This window comes from Dasypus novemcinctus, chromosome 28, assembly GCF_030445035.2.
Source record: "Dasypus novemcinctus isolate mDasNov1 chromosome 28, mDasNov1.1.hap2, whole genome shotgun sequence".
Taxonomy (NCBI): domain Eukaryota; kingdom Metazoa; phylum Chordata; class Mammalia; order Cingulata; family Dasypodidae; genus Dasypus; species Dasypus novemcinctus.
This window is the reverse complement of record NC_080700.1, coordinates 34,855,745-34,874,856: the sequence shown is the minus strand read 5'-3', so window position 1 is coordinate 34,874,856 and position 19,112 is coordinate 34,855,745. Positions and strand designations below refer to the sequence as shown.

The window sequence follows — 19,112 nt, the reverse complement described above, 5'->3', positions numbered from 1 at the left end:
ACTACTAATCACATTAGTTCCAGAATAGAGTATCAGTAAGTCCACTCTAATCCATACTCTATTCCTCCATTCTGTGGACCCTGGGATGGCTATGTCCACTCCACCCCTCTATCGAGAGGGTGCCTCGACTCCACTTGGACGATGGATGCAATTCTCCTGTTTGCAGTTGTAGGCACTCTGGGCTCCCTGGTGTGGTGGTTGACCTTCTTCACCTCCCTGTTAGCTTGCTGAGGCAAGTCCAATAAACCAGTACTCAAAGAGATTGAGCAGGGAGCCAACTCCAGCTAATTGGATGGATGGAAGGCCAAAGGACCCACTGACCAACTGCAACCCCCAAAAAAAAAAAAAAAAAAAAATAGCACAGTCACTGTGATGTATTATTGAACTAATGGATTTAGAGTTTTCTAAAGAAATAACTGAATCAAGTAAAAGATCCATCTAAGAAATACCTGAAAACCATAAATGGCTCAATTAAAATGAAGCATATTTGAAAGCACACCAAATAAATTAAGCAGAAAAGGCTTGCCCAGGTTACTGACCCGACAGGCTGGAATTCATGGGTTAAGAGTGGCCACGGGGGTGAAGGTGAAGCTGGGGTTGCTGTTTCCAAGAGCTAAGTCTGCATCTTCTTACTGACTGCTTAAACCTAGACATAGTACTAAGCCCCCTGAGTCTCAACTTTGTCACCTTGAAAATGGGGTAACTACTTACAGCATAGCTTTTGTGTGGACTGAGCAGGATGACCTGGCAGTACATTATGATACTATCCTCAAACACAGCGTGAAAATATTATAAAAAGCAATGCAATAAAAAATATATTAAAAAATAAAATAAATAAAAAATAATGCATTCTGCTTTCCACTTCTTACCAGACTTATCCATGAAAAATCTTTTGATTTCTCTCTTCATCCTGTCATGTTAGTTCTAAATCTAGCTAAAACGTGACATCCAGGAATAAATTCCCCAGTGCAAACTAATTTGTTTGGCACAGATTTATTCAGCCTCTTACACAGGCTAATTTGTACACTTCACACTTTTTTTTTTTAATTCTCTAAAGCAGCTGTGATTTTCCCTCTCAGATGCTCGCTTTATATCTCAGCACAAAGCTTCCACAAGTTAAAATAAATAACACCATTAGTTAATTATGAGCTGCCAAGTTAATAGACAAATACTAACAACAGAAAAGCCCCCCCCCAACAGCCAATATCAGAAATTATATGCCTGAAATGTTTAAGTCAAATAAGCCAGCTCTTCTTAAAGGTTAACCCAATTAAATTTTTTTTTAATGCAGAAAGGGTGCCTATGAATATTTGTACTGTTGGATTCCCCATTTAAGTTGGAAGCCAGTAGTTGAGGGTGGGAGGTCAGGAGGGGAGGAGGATTTAGAAAAAAAAAAGGGCTTCTCAATCTGACCCTTACATTCCTATCCACGTCATATCACACAAGCCATCATCTCAAGTGAAGGGTGGACACACTCCTACTTTAGTTGTAGGAAATTAGCTTCATAGACTAGTTGACATATGCACAAACTAGTGCAATTCTTGTCTCAGGTTTGTCTTAAAAGGACTTCTTTTTCTGCCTTCCGTTTCATGCTCTCTTTAATACGTCTCATTTTCTCCAATGCAAGGCCATTTCTACCATAGACTCTCTGGTGGTTAGAGCTTGAAAGTTCTAGACCTCCCTCATCTTTTCAGATGAGCAGAGAAAACCCAAAAAGAAAACCCTACCGTGAATATGACTTGCCAGGGTCATAGAGCTGGAAAGTAACAGCCAAGCTAGAACCGAGCTACACAGCCCAGGGCCCTTTCCACTGTATCATCCAGGGGAGAGTTCACTTTGATTTCACAGAAGCCAAAAATATCCCCTGGCCCATAAATCTTGCCCTGGTTTATCAATTCCTGAATTCCAACTGTTAAGAGATTAATTTCTCTTGCTTAAGACCTTATTTCCCATTGAAATGAAACATAATGGAATTGTCTTTAGTCATCAATGTTACACCGCCCATGAATTTATCACATCCTTTCCTGAAAATAGGCTTTGAGTAAAGGAAGAGGTACTCAACCATACATTCAAAGGACAGAAGAAAAACTTGGAAAAGTGACAAAAGTGCACAGGGTTTATCAGTCAGAGTAGGTTAGGTTACAATGCATTAAGAAGTGACCCCAAATCTCAGAGGCTTGAGACACCATCGTACATGCTCCATGCAGGTTGGGAGTGCTCTGCTCCTCCCAGTCACTTGGGGATCCAGGCTGACAGAGGCGACACTATCTTCTCTGCACAGGTTTTCAGGGTTCACTCCAGCAGGGGAAAAAAAAACTCAAAAATTAAGTATCAATAATTAAGTGCTTTGGCTGGGAAGTGGCCGCTCACATATTGTCGGCCAGCACAAGTGGCATGCTGGACCTAACTTCAAGGATGTGGGAAGTGTCATCCGCCATGTCCCCAGGAACTGGGTACTGGTAAATGCTTGTAAAGTTGACACAAAAGGAAAGCAAAACACCGAAGACAAACTGTGCCTACTTCTTATCCACCTTATTCTCAGTTTGTCCAAGAACCCTTTGATCCAAACCCCTCTTCTCATTCAGCCCTATCCAATACCTGCCTTCCTTAATCACCCATGGTTTTGTCCTCCCTTCTAGTAGATGCTACCGTAAACCAGCTTTGGGGCATTCCAGAGCACCTGCTAGGCACCAAGCACTGTCTGGAGATTGCAGAATCGAAACCCACAAAGGCAGGGACCTAACCTGGCCTGTTCACAGCTGTACCCCCAGATCCTAGGACCCGACCCCTCCCATGCCACGGATTGACTGAATTCACCAGGAATGAACGGGGCCTGCCCTAAGTCAGCGCGAGGCCTCCACCCCGCCTCTAACACGGGGAAGTTTCCCTTCATTCCTGGACTTTTCTCTTACACAGTTCAAAGGCATGGAGGGTCTTACTCGTCTGTGTCAACACCTGCTGAGGGAATGAATGAATATTCCCGCCTTCCACACTTCCTTCCCATTCACAGAAGGAGCGTTTTAGAGGGAAAAGGCCCCTCTTTGACCATTTTTCCCCCAACCGTCAAGCAATAACATTAGGCACTAACCCGCACCCCATTCTCCTCCTGTCTCTAAGCGTGTACATAGGGGAACAGATTTCCCAAATGCCAGGGCTGACTAAGGAAAACCTGGGGCTATTTATCATCAGAACTGTGAAGCAGGGGATCCTGGCTTTCGATTCCTGTTCCATCGAGGCTTGTGTGAGCCTGCCACTCGCAGCAGATGGAAAAACCCGCGCCCTGCCTTCGTGCACCCAGTATTGCCACTCCCAACGAAATGAACAACTTCTGTGCAAATGAAAGAGCATTCTTGTACGACTGAAAAATTAAAATTGCAGAGAAGAATAAGAGAGACCTGCAGTGACTTCCTGGGCAGACCCTCGGCCCGAGCCTCACCGCTTTTTCCATGACACCTTCCTTCCGGCTCCCAGGCTCAAAGGACGGCTGTAATTTTAATTGTCCTTGAAGTCAAGGGTGAAAGAGGAGGTTTTACATACAGTCAGAGCTGAATGGAAAGAACGCGGTTAATTCAAGTACATCTTTTGGAAACATAGTGCGGGTGGTGGGAGGAGAAGCTTGCTATTACCCTTGGGGCCAGGATCTGTCTCACCTGCTGTAGCCAGGTGAGGGCACCTGGACGTGGCCACTGTGTGGACATACAGGGTCTGACACTCAGGTCACTGTGGGTGGGGGAAGCGGCTGGTAGGGCACGGGCTAGGGCAGGTCTGTCAACGTGCCCAGCTCCCCAGGAGAGCCTGAAAAACAGGTAGGAGGGATGCAGGTAGAAAGAGGGCTGGGGCCGGAGCCTCAACAGACTTCAGCTCCTACACTCTGGTTTATTGGACTTACCCCACTCAGCTAACATGGAGGTGAAGAAGGTCAACCACCACACCAGGGAGCCCAGAGTGCCTACAACTGAAAGTAGGAGGATTGCATCCAGCATCCATGTGGAATCTAAGCCCTCTCTTGACATAGCTGTGGAATGGACACAACCAATCCACGGTCCACAGGATGAAGGAATAGAATATGGATTAGAGCGGACTTATTGATATTCTACTCATGAACTATTGTGGTTAGTAATCGAAGAAAATGTGGCATTGATGTGGAAAAAGTGGCCATGGTGGCTGCTGGGTGTGGGGAATGGGAGGAAGAGATGAGATGGAGAGGTGTTTTCGGGACTTGGAGTTGTCCTGGGTGGTGCTGCAGGGACAATTACCAGATATTGTAGGTCCTCCCGTGGCCCACTGGATGGAACATGGGAGAGTGTGGGCTATGATGTGGACCATTGACCATGAGGTGCAGCGATACTCAGAGATGTATTCACCAGATGAAATGAATGTCTTATGATGATGGAGGATGTTGTTGCTGTGGGGGGAGGAGTGGGGTGAGGGGGGTGGGGGGTACATGGAGACCTCATATTTCTTTAATGTAATATTTTTAAAAATGAAGAAGGAAGGAAGGAAGGGAGGGAGGGAGGGAGGGAAGGAGGAAAGGAAAGGAAGGAAGGAAAGGAAAGGAAGAGGGCTGGGGAGAGGGCAGAGAAGATTCTAGAGATGGGACGAGCAGGTGCAAAGGGTGTCCTGCCTGACCCACGTCAGGGGAAGAGGAAAGGAGGCTCTCCTTGCTCTTTCTGGAAGGCTGGCTGCAGGGAATACCTAGAATGGCTCTGGGTTTTAGGAGCCCACCCTGGGGCCACAGTTGGAAGCTGCAGAGGAGATGGAGGGAAGGCTCCAGAGCAGGAGGCCCATTCCAGAGCCAGACGCCGGCTCCACTCCTGATCCTGCCACCGGGGAGCCTGTGGGCCCTGAGCAAAGCCTATGGCTCCGGCCCTCAGGCCTCCGTTTCTTTCCCTCCCCGTGGGGTTTCTGTGAGGATGGATGAGAGCTCGTGGAGGATGCACACACAGTGGGAGCTTAGCAAACGGAGCTGCTGGCAGCAAGGGGCAGGGCGGCCAAGGGGAAGACTTTGCAGTCAGTTGACATCGGACGACGACAAGCGACACCTCTTCTTCCTCCATCAGATGATGACCGTACCAGCCACCTCACGGATTATTCTGAGGACTGTCTGAGATAAAATGTATGGATCACCTGGCCCTCAACGGAGGGGCATGTTAGTGGTAGAAGCAGAAGTGGTAGTGGTAATGGTAGTGGTGGTGCTGGTGACGATGGTGGTTGTGTGGGTGATGGTGGTGGTGGTGGTGGTGGTGGTAGAGATAGTGATGGTGGTGGAGGTAGTGATGGTGGTAGTGATGGTGGTGGTAGAGATAGTGGTGGTTGTGTGGGTGATGGTGGTGGTGGTGGTGGTGGAGATGGTGGGGTGGTAGTGATGGCAGTGGTGGTGGTGATGGTGGTGGTAGTAGCAGTGATGGTGGCAGTGGAGATGATGGTGGTGGTGGTTGTGATGGGTGGTGGTGGTGGTGGTGGTGGTGGAGATGGTGGGGTGGTAATGATGGCAGTGGTGGTGGTGATGGTGGTGGTAGTAGCAGTGATGGTGGCAGTGGAGATGATGGTGGTGGTGGTTGTGATGGGTGGTGGTGGTGGTGGTGGTGGTGGAGATGGTGGGGTGGTAATGATGGCAGTGGTGGTGGTGATGGTGGTGGTAGTAGCAGTGATGGTGGCAGTGGAGATGATGGTGGTGGTGGTTGTGATGGGTGGTGGTGGTGGTCATAATGGTGGTGGTGGTAGTAGTAGTGATGATGGCAGTGGTGGTGATGGATGGTGGTGGTGGTGGTGATAGCAGTGATGGTGGCAGTGGTGGTAGTGGTGGTAGTGGTGGTGATGGTGGTAGTGATGGTGGTGGTAGAGATGGTGGTGGTTGTGTGGGTGATGGTGGTGGTGGTGGTGGTGGTGGTGGTGGTGATGGTGGTGTAGTAGCTGTCATGGTGGCAGTGGTGGTGGAGATGGTGGTAGTGAAGCAGGCTAGTAAGATAGGGAATTAATGGAAAGATCTGGAACCTGGCACAGCGTCCACATGGACATAAGTAACCCTGAGATGGCTGCTGGAGGACCCCCACCCCTGGATTCTGCTATCCAGAACAAAGACTTCTTCTGGGAGCTAGGAAAAGCCCGGGATATTCCCCAAGGACTTTATCATTGGGTCCTCACTGGGGGATTGATGGATGGAGTAATCAATCTAAACAGCAAGGGAAGCTGACTTGGCCCAGTGGATAGGGCGTCCATCTACCACATGGGAGGTCTGCGGTTCAAACCCCGGGCCTCCTTGACCCGTGTGGAGCTGGCCCATGCGCAGTGCTGATGCACGCAAGGAGTGCCGTGCCACGCAGGGGTGTCCCCCGCGTAGGGGAACCCCATGCACAAGGAGTGCGCCCCGTAAGGAGAGTCGCCCAGTGCAAAAGAAAGTGCAGCCTGCCCAGGAATGACGCTGCACAGACAGAAAGCTGACAAAGCAAGATGACACAACAAAAAGAAACAGATTCCCGTGCCGCTGACAACAACAGAAGTGGACAAAGAACACGCAGCATATAGACACAGAGAACAGACAACTGGGGTGGGGGGGAAAAGGGGAGAGAAATAAATAAATATCTTTAAACAAAAAAACAAAAAAAAACAGCAAACAGCTGAAACCCCTCCCCTGCCGTCAGCAAAGGGGTGGAATAATGAACAGTTTATACAGCAGACGTGGAAGCCTGAGCGGGCTCTCGCCCTGCTCTCCTGCCTCTGGACCCGTTCCTGCCCTCTGTACACTGCGCTCATCATTTTTGCTCTGCCAGGTGGTCACACGAGTAAACCTGGGGATTTATAAGCTATAATGGGGAATTGTAGTTTGTAAATCAGCCCTCTTTATCACTTTTCAGCCCCTTCCTCTCAACCTGGGACCCCTGCTCTGTTATTTTCTCCCATTTCTCTTCCCTCCCTACTTGAATAAATGACTGACCTAACTCACCCGATGTGCTCTTAAAAATCATTTCTGCAGCATAGTTAAGAACCTAGATAAACTCCGGTGTCAGTAGCAGTGATGGAGGCAGTGGTGGTAGCAGTGGTGGCGGTGGTGGTGGTGGTGGTGGCAATAGTGGTAGAGGAAGCAGCAGTGGTCATGAGAGGGAAACCAGACCTAAGTGGCTACTGCTCCAATGCAGGCGAGCAGTCTGGAGGCAGCAGACAAAAGCAGCGGCAGTTTGCAGATGGACCAGGCTTGAGCACCAACAGGTCCACGAGCTGGGTTGGATGTGGCAGGCAAGGGAAGCAGAGAGGATCGAGTGACACCTAGGAAGCTCCACAGCTGTGGCTAGCAGCCTGCCACTCCTTAAGGGAATCCAGGAAGAGCCGAGGTTTGCAGAAGACAAGAAGTAGCTCCTTTCCAGGCCAGAAGCTACTGAGGCTCCCCTGGGGCAACTAAGGGGCGTTACCCATCTCAAAGCTGCCTGGAAATGCCTCGACTGAAAATACAGATTAGAAAGAGTGAAGAGCACAGAGGCCGCAGCAGGGCAGGTAAAATAAACAGCAACGACGTCACCTGGAGTGAGACGCGAGGAGGTTCCTGGGGGAACCCTGGGGTGCTGGATAAAGGAAGTGGGCACCAAGGGTGGAGACAGCACCCCTGGGAGGTTAGGCAAGGCAGCAAGTAGGGGTCAGAGAGAAGAGGTGTAAGCTTGTCGGAGACCTGCTCCTCTTGGAGTAATGGGCAGTGGTTGTTTTCAACAGAGGAGCAACCCTTGAACTTGCATATATGCTGGTGTAAATGCTCCAGCAGGGAGGGAGACGTTGGCAGCACAGAGGAAACAAGGCGATTCCCTGCGGGAAGTGCCCGAGGGCAGCTGGGCTGGCTTGGGGTGGGGGCTGCTGACGGGCAGGGGAGAGCCCAGGAAAGTTGCCTTGAAACAACGGAGGAAGGTTTGAAGGGTGTAAAACACAAAACAAAATCATGCATGCAAATAAAGGAACCCGGACTTAATTCCACTGTCTAGGAAGAGGCGACTCATGAGGAGATCAACGAGCAGGGCACAATAAAACCTGGCATGCCACATGGGACCAAGCAGTTCCAAGGTGGGAAGAAACCAGAAGATGCCTCTGGAAGACAAGTGCCCAGGATGGAGGCAGCAGACAAGCTAAGGAAAAGAGAGTGTGGGGGAGATCCAGGGAAGACAATCTTTTCAAAAGAATTTTCTCCATTCAAGCTTAAAAATCAATCCACTGCCACGACCACCTTTAAATTCCTGTTTGGGGCAAGTGACTCAGTGAAGGTAGGTGTATTTTGCAACAACGCTGAAATGAAACCGTGATGACGCAAGCGCATGATACGGGTTATTATCACAAAACCATGCACCAGTTTTTTTTCCTATGATAAAGAAATACCACCAACTAATGCAGGAACTAATTCAAGGATATCAATTCAGGACTTTTCAACGTTTTTCTGAGGGTTGACCCTTTTTCATTCATTCATTCATTCATACAAATGCTTAATGGTTAAAGAAACGTGCTCGACTGGGGACATAACCAAAGAGAATGAAGGCAGTTCCTGTCTTCCAAATGTACAGGAAAACCCACAAGACCTTTTAGAATGAGGAAGGTTCTAGATAAAAGGGGAATAATAGAGAACATTTGCAGCCTCATTTTCAGACCACCACAATAAAGCAAATACCACAACAAAGTGAATTTTTTGGTTTCCCAGGGCATATAAAAGTTATGTTAACATTATACTGCAGTCTATTAAGTGTGAATAGCATTATGTAAAAAAATGTACACACCTTAATTTAGAAACACTTTATTGCTGAAAAAAAATTCTAACCATCACCTGAGCCTTAGGCGAGTCGTAATCTTTTCGTTGGTGAAGGGTCTCGCCTCAAGGTTGACGGCTGCTGCGTTGTGACCATTTCTTAAAATAAGACAACAATGAGGTTTGCTGCATTGACTGACTCTTCCTCTTCCTCTCCCAAAAGACTTCTCTGTAGTGAGAAGCTGTTTGATAGTCTTTTATCCACAGCAGAACGTCCATCAAAACTAGAGTCACTCCTCGCAAACTAAGTACGTGTAATATTCTAAAGCCTTTGTTGTCATTTCAACAACGTTCACAGCATCTTCGCCAGGAGGAGAGCCCATCTCAAGAAACCACTTCTTGGCTCACTCATAAGAAGCAACTCCTCATCCATTCAAGTTTTCTCATAAGGTTGCAGCAATTCAGTCCCACCTTCAGGCTCCACTTCCAGTTCTCTTGCTACTTCCACCACATCTGCAGCGACTTTGTCCACTGAAGTCTTGAGCCCCTCAAAGTCATCCATGAGAGTTGGAATCAACTTCTTCCAAACCCCTGTTAAGGCTGATATTTCGACCTCCTCCCATGAACCGTGGATATTCCTAATAGCATCTAGAATGGTGAATCCTTTCCAGAAGGTTTTCAATTTACTTTGCCTAGTCCATCAGAGAGTTGGTATCTATGGCAGCTACAGACTTACAAAATGTATTCCTTTTTTTTTTTAGGAGGTGTCAGGGATTGAACCCAGAACATGGGAAGCAGGCACTCAACCACTGAACTACATATGCTCCCCTGTATCTCTTAATCAATAAGACTGAAAGTTGAAATGACTCCTTGACCTGTGGGCTGCAGGATGGATGTTGTATCTGCAGGCATGAGAAAAACATGAATCTCGTTGTGCATCTCCATCAGAGCTCTTGGGTGACCAGGTGCGTTGCCAATGAGCAGTCATATTTTGAAAGGAATCTTTTTTTTTCTAAGCAGTAGGTCTCAACAGTGGGCTCAAAATATTCAGTAAACCATGTTGTAAACAGATGTGCTGTTATCCAGGCTTCATTGCTCCATTTATAGAGCACAGGCAAAGGAATTTAGCATAATTCTTAAGATTTTCAGAATGGTAAATGAGCATTGACTTCAACCTAAAGTCACCAGCTGCACTAGCCCCTAACAAGAGAGTCAGCCTGTCCCTTGAAGCTTTGAAGCCAGGCATTGACTTCTCCTCTACAGCAAGGAAGGTCCTAGATGGCATCTGTATTAGTCAGCCAAAGGGGTGCTGATGCAAAATACCAGAAGCCTGTTGGCTTTTATTAAGGGTATTTATTTATGGTAGGAGCTTACAGATACCAGACCATAAAGCATAAGTTACTTCCCTCACCAAAGTCTACTTTTACATGTTGGAGCAAGATGGCTGCTGACATCTGTCAGGGCTCAGGCTTCCTGGGTTCCTCTCCTCCCGGGTCTTGGCTTCTCTCTTGGCTCAGGGTCCCTCTCCTCCCAGGGCTTGCTTCTCTTTCCTCTGTGTGCTGACTTCCTGGGGCTCCAGCTTAAATTAAGGCTTCAGCATCAAACTCCAACATCAAAACTCCAACATTAAAAACCTTCCAACTCTGTCCTTTATCATGTCTTTTATCTGTGAGTCCCCACAAAATACCAAGGGGAAGGGACTCAGTGCTCTACTGGCACAAGAGGTTTATCTGATTAAATAATAATAAACCTCTGAATCCAATATAATCTAATTTGCCCAGAGGAAAAGACCACTTTACAAACATAATTCAGTATTTCTTTTTGGAGTTCATCAAGAATATCAAACTGCTACAGCATCTTCTTCCAATAGAAGGCTATTTTGCCTACACTGAAAATCTGTCATTTAGTGTAGCTTCCTTCATCAATGACCTTTGTTAGATCTCCTGGATGACGTGCTGCAGCTTCGACATCAGCACTTGCTGTTTCTCCTTGCACTTTTATGTTATGGAGACGGTTTCTTTCCTTAAACCTCATGAACCAACTTCTACTAGCTTCAAACTTTTCTTCTGAGCTTTCTCACCTCTCTTAGTCTTCAAAGAATTAAAGAGGATTAGGGCTTTGGCTTAAGGGAAGGTTAGGGCTGATTTGATCTTCTAGCCACTCCACTAAAACTTTCTCCGGATCAGCTATTTCCCTTTCTTATCACGCGTGGGTTCACTGGAGCAGCACTTTTAATTTCCTTCAAGAACTTATCCTTTGCACTCACAACTTGGCCAAGTGTTTGCTTAAGAGGCCAAGACTTCTGCCTCTCTCGGCTTCCCACCTGCCTTCCTCACTAGGCTTAATCATTTCTAGCTTTTGGTTTAAAGTGAGAGAGGTATGACGCTTCCTTTCACTTCAACACTTGAAGGCCATTGTAGGGTTCGTAATTGGCCTAATTTTCAGTACTTTTGTGTCTCAGGGAGTGGGGGGCCCACGGAGAGGGAGAGAGACCGGGGAGCTGTCGGTGGAGAGTCAGAACATACACAACATTTATTAAGTTTGCCACCTTGTATGAGCACTGTTCATGGCCCAAAACATTTACAGTAATAACAGCGAACATGACAGGTCACAGATCCCATAACAGATAAAAATAATGAAGTACTGTGGGAATTACCAAAATGTGGCACAGACACATGAAGTGAGCGCATGCTGTTGAAAAATGGCACCTGCAGACTTGCTGGTCACGGGGTTGCCATAACCCTCAAGTTGTAAAAAAAAAAAAAATGCAGTGTCTGTGATGCGTCGTAAAACCAGGTGTGCCGGTACCCATACATTCTTCCCCAAGTCGCTATGCCTTGTTTGCTCGCCCCCTACTCCCCACGTCACAGCAGTTAGTGGCAGGTTACAGAGCACTAGCAAAGCTGACTACACAACCGCCATGTCCCACACCCTGCGAAGAGTGAGGAGGAGGGAGCAGGTGTGGCTCAGTGGTTGAGCACCTGCTTGGCATGTATGAGGTCCTGGGTTCAATCCCTGGTACCTCCTAGAAAAAAAAAAAGGGTCAGACTGATTCCCCTTAAATATATGGGGGAAAGCGGATTTGGCTCAATGGATAGCGCGTCCGCCACCACATGGGAGGTCCACAGTTCAAACCCCGGGCCTCCTGACCCATGTAGTGAGCTAACCCACATGCAGTGCTGATGCACACAAGGAGTGCCATGCCACGCAGGGGTGTCTCCCGCGTAGGGGAGCCCCACGCACAAGGAATGTGCCCCATAAGGAGAGCTGCCCATGCGAAGAAAGTGCAGCCTGCCCAGGAATGGCGCCACACACACGGAGAGCTGATGGAGCAAGATGACACATTAAAAAGAGACAGATTCCAGGTGCCACTGACAAGAAATGGACACAGAGAGCAAATAACTGGGGGCAGGAGGAGAGCAGGGAATGGGAGAGAAATGAAAAATAAATCTTTAAAAAAACGATATTAAACATATGGGGAAACTGAGGCTAGAGGGGTTAAGGAAATTGGCTCAATTATGGGGCCAGGGTATAATTCAGGCTCATCTAGCCTCTGCCACACTGAGTGCCTCTGGCCTCCCACACTTGCGTTAGGTAAAGATGATGACAGGTAAACACTCGACAGGTTACAGGTGCCTGGTCTTTGCTGTTCTCAGGCCGCTCCGGTGGCCTCAGAAGCTCGTGGCTATGAGCTGACTACTTCCGGGGCTCCCCAGCCTTGCCTAAGGACCATGGGGCAGGAGGGCACACCCTGCTCGGCCCGCTGGTACCCCGAATCACCCAGGTGGTTGGCTCCCTGATGGAATTACCAAAGGGGAGAAGCCCACAGCCCCAAAGCAGCAGCAGATTAGGAATCTTAATGGCCACGGAGTGTCTTGTATTTTGCCTTTTCCCAGATCCATCACTTGCATTTAGACTGAAGCGTAAACATCCCGAGGTGAAAAAAAGCCTCCACGCCGCACCTCGTTTCAGACCTCCCGGGACGCCCCCTTTGACAGCCCATGAAGGGACGTACGTGGCACACACCGGACAGGTCTTCTGACACTTTACTATTCTTTTATGAACAGACTTCGTTTTTCAAATTTTATTCCTGAACACTTTATAGTCTGAGTTTGTGAAGAGGAGAAAAACTGAAGCCTGGTTTTGTTCAAAAGCCCCAAATACCAAACAAATGGGGACCCACCGAGTAAGCCACAGGAGGGGAGCTTGAGCGGCCGTTTTGACTTCCAGCAGGCCACAAGCAAAGACGCCCGGCACACTAATTTTACACGGTAGTGTGGGAAACCACAAAGAAGACAAGGGCCAGAATAAAAACGAGCGGACTGTCAGTGGCACAAGGACAAACCCTCTGAGGGTGCAAGACTGCCCCACGATGCACGAGGAAGAACTTACAGCCGCTGCACCGGGGGGCAGGCAATTTGGGGGTCTCCAGAAGGGACTGGGCTCTTTCCTGCCCCAGGAAGCAGCAAGGAGCAGTGGCCAAGGTGTGTCACCAGCCTGCTTGGCCACGCCTAGCTGAAGAGTTGGACAATGCCTTGACTCCTCTGAGCCTCAGTTTCCCACCAGGTAAAAAAGGTGGTCACTAGATTACATGAGCCGTGCCTAATAATAGAAAGCATTCGAATGTCAGCTAATTCTGTTACTGAAATTTAGGGTTTTCCCTTTCTGGAGCAATAGTGTTTTGGGTTTTTTTCTTTCTTTCTTTCTTTCTTTCTTTTAGGAGGTGTCAGGGATTGAACCTGGGACCTCATATATGGGGAGCAGGGGTTCAAACTTAGAGCTATACCCGCTCGCCTGTTTTGTTTTTAATTAGTTGCACAATACATAAAAGCGAGGTGTGGGGGGGTATACGAGGACCTCTTATATTTTTTGAATGTAACATTTTTTTTTAAATAGAGAAAAACACAATACATAAAAGCATTAGGAAATCAGTTTAGAGGGTCACAGCTGGCATTTTGGCAGATGAAATAGAATGGAGTTTTGTATTTCATTATTAATAAAGTCATCTTTCACATGACTTTCATCATTTTTTTAGCATAGTTACATTAAACAAGCATTCTTTGTGAATCTCTGTTTTCATATACCGAGGCATCTGTGTGTGTATCAGACAGCAAGGTAGGGGAGATTTCCTGCCGAGGGTCACCATCAAACACGAGTTTTAAAAGACTGCCTTAACAAAAAAGAGGGGGAAAAAAAAAGACTGCCATACAGGATGGAGATGACGGGGAGCCAGAGACGACCGAGAAGGTGTAAAATGACAGAAACCACTTTTTCAAAAGCAGGCAGCTGCAGCCAAGTGAAAAGTCTCCCAAGGGGACGGTCCCGACAACAAAATGCTTAGGGCGGGGCTGCTGCGGGCATCCCACGCGGGCAGCACGCGTTCACGGCCAGAGCAGACCCAATCGCGAAACTGGAAGCAGGGATGGCGTCTCGATGCTGGGCAAGATTGGAAAAGCTGATGCGACCTACAACACTTGTAGAATTGACGCTATGTCAGATGTCCAAAGCTCTTCCAAACCACGAGGGCTTGGAAAAGATACGGAAATGTCTTAAAGCAGGAATCCCTGAGAGTGAATGTGGATTAACCTGATGTAACCCGAACTGCTGAAAACCTCGCTGCCTGCACAAGCATCTAAAACAATGGGGAACCCATCACTCATTGTAGAACCCAATCAAAGCTTTCGTCTATTTATCCCCAAGGACACGTGGTGTGGGGTTCAACGACGACCACCCTTAGACCAGGCAGGAGGAGCTGCAGCTCTGTGCCCCACTCCAGCCACGCCCCCTCCAAAGGCACACCCCACCCTCCAGAGCCTGCGGCCCTCCACCTCATTTTACTCTGTGGCTGTGGGTCCCCAGAACCCCAGAATTCCCCTCTCAGATCTGTCCCTGGTGTGAACAGCCGGAGGCTGCAGGGATGGGGAAGGAGAGGCAGAGGGTGTGGATGGAGGGTGGATGGACCTGCTGCCCTTCCCAGGACAGATTGCCCCCTCCCCGTACCCCCACTCCAGCTCAGCTCCCCGAGAAGTCTGAGGATCCCAAATTCACAGCCAGCCTGCCAGGTCCTGGCGAAGACAGCGGACAGATCAAACTTGATACATAAACACTTGTTAGTTTCATTCATGACTTTAAAAGAGGTAGGCACGCGGGCTTCCATTTGTTCTCGTGCAAAGGTGCCGAGCAAGGACTCTGGCCCCTTCCTTGTCCACTCTGCCACTCACCAGCTACGTGAGTTTGGGAAGCCCTCTTAATCTTTCTGCCTCAGTTTCCTCATCTGCAAACCGGGAATATTAGCCAAGCCCTTCTCACAGGGACGTTGTGAAGACTAAAGGAATCAGTGCCTGCAGAGCACCCGATACTGCCCTGGGGACACCACACTGACTCCACACATGGGCTATTATTAGATTTTTCGCCACACCAAGTTGATTGGCCGCCGCAGCCTTCTACAGAAGACCGCAGCCAAGAAGCTGTGTGCATTTCTTCTTTCCCACTCCCTGCTAATTTTAAATAGCAGGCTTCATGCCACTCTAAAAGATCATCATTTTCTATTCTGAAAAGGACATGTCATCTGACAGCTGACCTTCCTGGCACGAGTTCCCCTGAACTTAAACGTGTGTACATCGACTGCCCCATCTCAGCAGAGAACTTGGGTCTTGGGCCACTTGAAGTCAGAATGTTGGCAAGTCGGCTTTCTGAAGGTTAATTGCATACGATACACAATGGAAAACATTACCGAATTTAAATGTCAAAGGGACACTTCTTTAATTCATAAGATTTGGGGCCATGAAACCAGGGTGGGTCCTTCTAGATTCTCAAGCCAGAGGGTTGATACTCAAAACTCTCAGCAAGGAAAGGAGGACCCAAAGCTAAAACCAGACCCCGACAAGGGGGAAATAAATCAAGAAGACGCTCCTTCATTTGGCTACTTATTCGTCCATCTGTTTTTATTATTAAATGGCAAGGTGCTATCGGCATATTAACCATCTGCTTCCAAATTGCCAACAGCCTCTCAATGATTCACATTCGCTCAGCCTAACATGATAGAAGAGACAACTTGAAGAGAAAGACATGCCACATTTTAAGGACATTCCAGCAACACTTAAGAAGCATCTTGTGTTATTTCACCCACAAAATCTCTCTGCCAAATCTCTCTGGGTGTGCAAGACATTGAGGTCTAATAGGATGTGAAAAAGAGTACAAGGAACAGATTCAAGGTAATATTTACCCTTTAAAATAGGCACCTAACCCACAGGTGCAATATAGTGAACATTCAAACATCCATTTTTCCCCCCATTATTCTGAAGGATTTTTAAAATATATGATTCGCTGGCGTGCAGAGGTGCCAGAATTCTTTCTCAGTGTACTCAGCTACATCTAATTAGTCTCCTATAAAATAAGCAGTGCTGAAACGTTTGGTAATTTCAACAATACTTTTGCTATTAACTCAAATCTCCAGACCCAAAAAAGGAGCATACAGGCCAACAGGAAATAAATGCCAGAATCTTGCTTAATTGGATTCTCAGAGGCAAAACTAAGCACATCCATGGGGTCCAACAGTAATTCCCATCCAAACCAAATACATTTTTTCCTTAAACACTGGCACCAACTTCCTATAAAAGGCCCACGAAGGTTTCCTATTTTTGCCAGATTTTATTTATGCAATCCGATTGACTTGTTATAAGAGCCAGGCTGGAGAAACAATATAAATTTTTTACAAGGCTATTAGTCAGGGAGTCAAGCATTATTATATCATAATCACTCATCAGTAGTTAATAATGAGAATGTCGTTGCCCTGTGCGGTGTAAACGGCAAAGGAAACGTGTGTGCACAAGAGACCATAAAACGTGTGAAATAGAGAAATAACCACTTTCCAATCGAAAACCATTGGCAAAGCCAGTTAGTTCATCTCGCTTTCTCCACCCAGAAGCATGACAGTTCTAGGACACAAACCTGGCTTTTAATTAGAAGCCGCGTCCTTAATTATTAATCACTTTTACGCATCCAGTCTTTCCAAATTCCCTCCTTTAAGAGGAGGAAACTTCATTTAGAATTACTGTCATCGCGGGCTCGGGGGAGAGCCCTTTGGCCTGGGACATTTTTCAGGCATACCTTAGTGGCAGCTTGTGCGAAACCTTTCTCCTGGAATCGCCACCAGTCAGACCCGGGTCTGAACGGTGGCAGGTCCCCGTGCCGCCGGGGAAGGCGATCGGGGGCGCAGGCTGGAGCCGCCTGACCCCGCGCGCCCTGCGCGCCCCCTCCCCGGGCACCCTGCCGGCTGGCCAAGACCCTCGTTCTGCGCCCATCGACGCGGGAACGGAGCGTGGGGAGGGAGGAGAGAGCTGCTCTCACCAAAGCCCCAAGGCGAGCGGCCCGGCCGGGCGAGGGCGAGGGTGCGCGCGTCGGGGCTGGCTGCAGAGGCGCAGGCGCCCGGCCCGGGGTGCCGATGGGGCTTGAAGGGGCCCAGGGGGTCCCTGCGACAGACCCCCTGCTCCGACCCCTCGGCAGTTTTCAGATCCCCTCCCCCGCCCTCCCCGCAAACCCCGGGCGGCCAGATCCCAGCGGGGCGCGCAGGGCCCGCGGCCCCTCGGGGACCCGCCCGGGCAGCTGCTGGGGAGCCGGGGCGCCCCGGCGGGGTGAGGGCGCGGGGCGGCGAGGAGGAGGCCGCCGCGCCCCGGGCCAGGCGTCCCCGGCGCCACCTGGCCCCCGGGGGAGCGCGCCCCGGCTCTCGGGGCAAGGGCCGTGCGCCCCGGCGAGGGCGCCCCGCGGCGGGTACCTGGCAGTCGTACAGCCGGCCCAGCTGCTCCACGATCCACTCCTCCAGCGCCAGCCGCCTGCGCAGCTCCTTGCGGTCGTACTTCACCGTCACCTTGCCCTGCGGGTGGCGGCGCGCCGGCGGCGGCGGAGCCGGCTCGGCTCCGGGCGCGGGGGCGCCGGGCGCCGCGTCCTCCCGCGGGGCGCCGGGGCTCGAGGCCGGGCCGCCCCGGGGGCTCTGGAAGAAGACGCGGGCGCCCCCGCCGCCGCCGCCGCCGCCGCCCGCCCCGCCGGCCCCGCTGCTGCCCGTCGCCACCGACATGTCCGCGCCGCCCGCCCGAGGGCGCCGGGGGTGGCGGAGCGCGGCGGGGGCTGGCGCCGGGCCGGGCTGCGGGGCCGCCGCACCTGCTCCTCCGCGCCCGCGGCGTGTGCGGGGTCGGGCAGCCCGGCGGGCAGGAGGACGGGAGGAGGAGAGGAGGGGAGGAGAGAAGGGAGGAGGCAGGGGAGGAGGGAGGAGGCAGGGGCGGGGAAGGAGGCAGGGGAGGAGGGGGAGGGAGGGGGCGGGGAGGAGGGAGAGGGAGGGGGCGGGGAGGAGGGAGGGGAGGAGGGGGAGAGGAGGGGAGGAGGCAGGGGAGGAGGGAGGAGGGAGGGGAGTACGAGATGGGAGGGGAGGAGGGAGAGGAGTAAGAGAGGAGAGGAGGGGAAGAGGAGAAGGTGTCTGGCCTCGGACCCCCAGCTCACCCTCAGCCCCCGGGAAAGAGCACCCTCGTGGGCAGTTCGGGGGGGTGCATGCCAGGCCCAGGGGCCTTTTGGGGGGCAGCGGAGGCACTTCCCCTGCTCCCTGCCCCTCCACTGCCACCTTTGGCTCAACTGGCGCCCTTTCCCTTCTCCCATGGGGGAAAAGTTGACCAGGCGGTGTTTGTGCGCACAGCTGGGCACTGTCCACGGGAATCGTCTTGAGACCCCTTTTCCTTTCCTCCCCCGTGAGTGTTGGATCCTAAGCAGCGCATTCAGGTGACTTTACTTCTGAAGACAGAAGGCTCGATGGCCCCCTGGGGCCCGTGGCTGGGGACACCCGGAGAGTAAACGTATCTCTGAAAGCTTCAGGGACGGTGTGCCAGCTTTCCAATTCCCACTGCGGCCTTCCCCGCGAGCCAGCTTTCCACTCCCTCAGTACCACTTCCAAACGGCCTTTTTCCTTAAGAAAGCTGCCTCTGCTTGAAAAACGCCTTAGAGCCCAGATGGTTACAAATGAATGGGCTTATTATAAGGTTTAGGGGAAAGAAATGCGGACTGCAGGATGTGGTGTCAGATGATAGGAAGACACGAATTCATTGCTGTTTTCTGTAAAGATGCACGTTTATTCCAGCAACTGAAAGAAACAGCACTGTTCAAATACACGTGGTAGAGTTCATGGACATAAAAAAATTTTTAATTAAAAATAAATTTAATAAAAAATAAACGGCTGAGAACCAGCTCAGCAATAGGTTTGCTTGAAGGGAAGTTGCCGCATAACTTACAGAAATAAAAACAGAAAGAGAGACACGAGAGAGGAGATAAAGATGGGACCAGGGCACTCACAGCTTCTGGAAGTGAGAGCCTCTACCCTAGTTTCCGCCTAAACTACGGAGCAGCTCCGTGGCATCGT

General features: G+C 49.9%; 1 protein-coding gene across 1 annotated transcript in view; it reads right to left on the bottom strand.

The window, feature by feature from the left end:
- The window catches only part of PPP1R14C (protein phosphatase 1 regulatory inhibitor subunit 14C), an 83,609-nt gene extending 65,823 nt beyond the window's left edge, over positions 1–17,786 (bottom strand). Inside the window, exon 1 of the mRNA XM_058289544.1 lies at positions 17,487–17,786. Coding sequence (XP_058145527.1) covers positions 17,487–17,786 — 300 coding nt within the window. The remainder of the gene's footprint in view (positions 1–17,486) is intronic.
- Positions 17,787–19,112: the final 1,326 nt, after the last annotated feature.